General features: G+C 46.0%; 1 protein-coding gene across 1 annotated transcript in view; it reads left to right on the forward strand.

Moving 5' to 3' along the window:
- The window catches only part of LOC118404470, a 34,743-nt gene that overhangs the window by 16,407 nt on the left and 12,641 nt on the right, over positions 1-5,695 (forward strand). Inside the window, exons 8-14 of the mRNA XM_035803544.1 lie at positions 211-1,116; positions 2,442-2,579; positions 2,939-3,010; positions 3,269-3,403; positions 4,734-4,883; positions 5,338-5,436; positions 5,589-5,663. Of these exons, the coding sequence (XP_035659437.1) occupies positions 211-1,116; positions 2,442-2,579; positions 2,939-3,010; positions 3,269-3,403; positions 4,734-4,883; positions 5,338-5,436; positions 5,589-5,663 (1,575 nt within the window). The remainder of the gene's footprint in view (positions 1-210; positions 1,117-2,441; positions 2,580-2,938; positions 3,011-3,268; positions 3,404-4,733; positions 4,884-5,337; positions 5,437-5,588; positions 5,664-5,695) is intronic.

The raw sequence follows: 5,695 nt of genomic DNA on the forward strand, positions 1-5,695 counted from the left end.
TGCTAAACGACATCGCTCATACTATTACACAACTGTTAGAGGGGGACGGGAGGGGGTTAGATGACAACAGCTCAACGTTAGACACACAGTTAAACGCACTGCTAGACACACAGGAGTCGTCACAGGGGGACAAACGCACTGTTCCATCCCAGGAGGAGGAACTGCGCTTGCCCCGCTGTCATGACGACAAAACTGCGTCGTTCCTTGCAGATGTGTCCGAAGCTCTGCAAGTTCTGAAAGGGTCGGAGGCCGACATGACGCCTGTCAGTCAAGCCGTCAGCCAACCAATCACAGCCCCTAGTTATGGCTCACCTGTCAGTCAAACTTCCAGTCAGCCAATCAGAGCCCCTGCGTATAGGTCACCTGTCAATCAAGATCCCAGTCAGCCAATCAGAGTTTCTAGTTATAGCTCGCCTGTCAATCAACCTGTCAGTGAACCAATCAGTGCCTCTAGTAGTAGGTCACCTGTCAGTCAAGATGCCAGTCAACCAATCAGAGCTGCTGTCAATCAACCTGTTAGTCAACCAATCAGAGCCCCTAGTTACAGCTCACCTGTCAATCAAGATCCCAGTCAGCCAATCAGAGCCCCTAGTCAAAGCCCAGAGTCAGAAAACCGTCCTCGTGGAGCCAGCGCCCGTCCTGACCAATCAGATCGCCCTGGCGAGCTGACCATCCTCTTAGAGGGCCAGAAAGCCGCCGTGCCGCTGTCCAGACAGGACCGTCCGTACGAGCGGCTCAAGAACATCATCAAGGCCATCGACAAGGTTCTGGAGTCGGAGGGAGAAGCGAAAGCGAGCAGCGCCCTGCCACTACACGAGGGAATCCCCCGTAGCGCCCCCCACGAGGGCACGTCACGGAGCATCTCGGTCCAGACAGTGCAGCATTCGTCGCTTAGCAACAAGGAGGTGCAGACTGACGAGGAGGTTGACAGTGAGGATGATTTCCTGGAGGTTTGGGCTGGAAGATCGCCACATTCTCCGTCCGACCGGGTCATCATCAGCAGGGTCCCCGCCCGACAGTCAACCGAGCGTCGCCGGGCGGCAGGGCCGACGCCCGACAACAGACGACCCACGCTGGATGACATCACGGTATATCGAGATGGTGGCTGTCAGACAGGTAGAGCGCTGTTTTGTGATTGGCCGATGCTTGCAGTGCTGGTTGGTGATTGGTTGCTGCCTGCAGAGATTTGTGATTGGTTGATGCCTGCAGTGCTTGTTTTTGATTGGTTGCTACATATACATGCAGTCCTGGTTTGTGATTGGCCAGTGCCTGTAATGCTGATGTTTGTTTGGTTGCTGCCTGCCCTACAACATGTTTGATTGGTAGAGTTGTTGCATCTTGTTTGTTTGGCATGAGATTTGCATTGGCAAGTTCTGTATGGGCTGTTCTACAACACCATTTTTCAGCTTGTTTGGTTTGCCTGTCTTTGGTCATGGAAATTGATATTTTCACATATGGCCTCTTGGCATGACACCGTATTACCTTTTGTTTATTGTGTTATGTTGATGAGATGGCATGTGGCTTGTTATCGTTATAGAAATGTTTTCTTGGTCTGTTCATGAAGGTTTGAAGCCTGCTGTGGCATTTCAAAACATGTTCATTTGTCCAATGAGTTACAAGCATGCACCTGTCTATTCAGCATGATTTTGTGTTAGAGCATTTTGCCCATTTACTTTGCCTGCTGATTATTTTATCTCAAGGCATGTACTGTGTATTCAGTCAGATGGGTACACGTATGCAGTACTGTAAGCCTGACCTCCACCATACTTACATTTGTATTTATACTGTACATTCATCCATACATTATACATCAGATAATTTCAATACATCCTCCATGCCTATCAATGAGTATCAGGACAGTCAGCATGATTTTAAACATTATTCCAGTTTATCCAACTGTTATGAAAACGAAATTCAAAAGACGGAAAAAACAGGTGTTAGATTTTCAGTCTGTTTACTCCATATATTAGGTACTAGCCATTTGACACCAAATTTACCATTAGATATGTGGCAAGCATGTTGTTGATAGAGCCTACTTAATTATGCAATTAGACAGCAAGGAGAAATTAATGTTTAGGGTGGGGTTTTTTTTGGTTACAGCCATGCATGTGCCCTGAAAAGTACAGCTCTCTTGCTACAGAAAAGGCTATCTTGGATCCTTATCTGCTGAGACATCAACATTGTAGGACGATGGCACAACTCATGTGACGACACCCAAACTTGTATAATATAGCCAGTGTTGCCATGCCTAATGTACATGTATACGCCTGTTGCTGATGGAAACGTGATGTGTGAAACATGTATCTGCAAGAACCTGATCTTGAGCATGAGCTCGAGCAAGAGTATGCATCTCACATATACATGATGAAGTCTTTAACACTTGCTTACCAACTGGTGTTCCCATGGTAACAGCCAGTGTCCTCGTGGTGTTCCCTCCCCAGAGTTTGAAGCAGACCCCCAGCTGGGCAGCCCCCGGGGGGTGGGGACGGAGCCCCTGGGTGAGGGGAGTCCGTACGAGAAGTGGAGGTGGGAGGAGATCAACGTGGTCATCAAACATCAGCAGGACGGAGGAAAAACTGGTCAGTGGTTAAACTTCATGTCATATATCTCTTACCCTAACCTTAACCTAATGTTGCAAACACCAGCAGGCAAAACTGGTCAGTTGTTAAACATTAAGGCATAACACATACTGTAACATTCAATATTATGTTTGCCCTCTGTTACAGATACTAGTAGGTATATCTATCTTTAATTTCCATGTTTTTTTTACATTAATATTGAGACGTGTTGTTTTCTATTTACATGTATATTTTCGTCATTGTTCAGATAAAAGTATAAACCGTAATGATTGTTGTTGTTGTTTATATGTGTGTTTGATTGTTGTTTATTTGTTGTTGTTTAGATGTGTAAGGATTGTTGTTTATTTGTTGTTGTTTAGACGTGGAGGGCGTGGAGACGACGTGGAAGCGGGTTCCAGACGTTGGGGACGGAGAAGGAGAGGAGACGACAGGTAAGACGTCTTCAGAAACGTCTTAAAGAAATGTAGTAAAGATTAACCACAGGGTGGTTCTTAATGGTTGAATAGTTTGAAGGACTAGTCAGTTTCCAACTCTTGTCTAAGTATGGATTCTCAGTGCTTAAAAAATGTACTTTTGTTGACCCATCTTGTTGCTGTTTGTGGCTATGGTCATTTATTAATATCTGTGGTTGTTGTTGTTAATAGGTATAACGTATGTTTTCTGACACCCTTTGTTGTTGTTGTTTCCAGGTGTGTTTGACGACAGTTACCGTGCCAACAACTGGATCTATGTAGGAGATGATGATGAGCTGCCCTCAGCCCAGTCCACGCCTAAAGGCTCACCAGTCATGCACTCCATGGGGACTTCTACGGATGATGATGATGGTGGGTGATTGATTGACCAATTGATTGATTTATTAATTGACTGATTGATTGATTCATTCATTCATTGCTGTAAGAGTAACCCCCCTCTGCCCAGTCCACTCCCAAAGGTTCCCCCGTCATGCACTCCATGGGCACTTCTACGGATGATGATGATGGTTTGTGTTTGCTTTTATCCATTTTGTTTATAAGTGTAAGTGTTTGTACATGTATGGTAAGCCTGTACTTGTCTAGTATGATTTGGGGCTCCCCTCGGCCCAGTCCACACCCAAAGGTTCCCCCATCATGCACTCTATGGGGACATCTACAGATGACGATGACGGTTTGTGTTCACTTTTCACTTCCATTTGTGCAATAATTTTATGTTCAAAGTGTTAAGTTAAACCTAAAGTTTGTATAGTAAGTCTGTACTTGAAGAATGATATGGAACATCATGCACTCCATGGGGACTTCTACGGATGATGATGATGGTTTGTGTTTGCTTTTATCCATTATGTTTATAAGTGTGTTTGTACATATATGGTAAGCCCTGTACTAGTATGATTTGGGGCTCCCCTCGGCCCAGTACGCACCGAAAGGCTCGCCTGTCATGAACTCCATGGGGACATCTACAGATGATGATGACGGTTTGTGGTCACTTTCCACTTCCATTTGTACAATAAGTTAATGTTCAAAGTGTTAAGTTAAACCTAAAGTTTGTATGGTAAGTCTGTACTTGAATGATATGGAGCATCGTGCACTCCATGGGGACTTCTACGGATGATGATGACGGTTCGTGGTCACTTTTCTTAGTTATGTCCATACTGGAAACTTAAAGTTTATATGGTTTAAAGTTTATATGGTAAGTCTTTACTTGAATGATGAAGAACTCCAGTCCATTCACAAAGGTTCTCTCAGACCTACCAGGTGAGTTGATCTATCGGCATGTGGGTACGGCAACTGTTACAGTACCATTAGCTACTTACTAGTGAGACAGTGTAATATGTAAAACTGTACCCTGTACCCTGCACTCCTAACATGTTAAACTCTTACCCTACATGTACAGACCTGCCAGTTGAGTTCAGTCGTCGCCAGGTGGGCCATGAGTCCACAGATAAGATGGCCTCCTACCGCAAGCAGTACTGTAATCATACCTGTATGTCACCTGTGTGTTACCTGTATGTTACAGACCTGCCAGTTGAGTTCAGCAGGCGTCAGGTGGGCCGTGAGTCGACAGGTACGACGCTCTCCGAGGCCTCCTTCCGACAGCGCTACTGTAATCATACCTGTGTGTCACCTGTGTGTCACCTGTACGTTACCTGTATGTTACCTGTGTGTTACCTGTATGTTACAGATCTACCTGTTGAGTTCAGTCGTCGGCAGGTAGGACGAGAGTCGACAGGTACGACGCTGTCCGAGGCCTCCTTCCGACAGCGGTACCGTAACGCCTCCCGCAGGAAGAGACAAGACACCAGCGCGAGGCTAGCCAACCTGCCGCCCGCAGGTGGGTAACCATGACAACGGTTTCATAGCAACAGTATCATAGCAAAACTTCTGTAGGTAAACCAATATGCCACCTACAGATGAGTAACTATGGCAACAGTATCATAGCAATGGTATCATAGCAGCAGCGTTGGTAGGTTAGTAACCCTAGCAACAGCATCCCAGTGGTTCAGTAACTATAGAAACATTATCTGGAACTGGTGGTTCACCATGGCAACAGAACCTGAAGCTGTAGGTCCTACGGCCTGTCGGACATGGATGTTTACATGACTTCAGAAGCCACCACACTTACAGTTCTCCCTACTGGACATGTTGTTTGTTTGTTTATGTTTGCTGCAGTTCGTGAGCGAACGATCCGCCTGTTGTCACAACAATTGTTGTTGTTTATTGTTTACAGTTCGTGAGCGAACGATCCGACCGTAGTCACAACAATTGTTGTTGTTTATTGTTTACAGTCCGTGAGAGAACGATCCGCCTGGCGAAGCAGCCCGGCGTCCAGTTCGGCTTCCGCATCCAGAAGTCCCGACCAATCGTCATCACCGAGGTCGACAGAGGTCAGTGTAAGAACGACAGAAGAACTGCTTATGATCACAAAACAGTCTTTGTGCATTTTTCTGTCATAGTTTGGTACCAGATACAGACAAGCCCCTCGCTGGCACAAGGATAGTTTAAGACATTTTATGATGTGAATCTTACTGCCCCACAGACAGCCCAGCAGAGAGAGCTGGGATCCGTGTGGGCGACATTCTCACATCCGTGCAGAACCGCGACGTCACGGATTGTAAACATTCTGATGCTGTCAGCATCATCAAG

Source organism: Branchiostoma floridae, chromosome 17, assembly GCF_000003815.2.
Source record: "Branchiostoma floridae strain S238N-H82 chromosome 17, Bfl_VNyyK, whole genome shotgun sequence".
NCBI classification, from domain to species: domain Eukaryota; kingdom Metazoa; phylum Chordata; class Leptocardii; order Amphioxiformes; family Branchiostomatidae; genus Branchiostoma; species Branchiostoma floridae.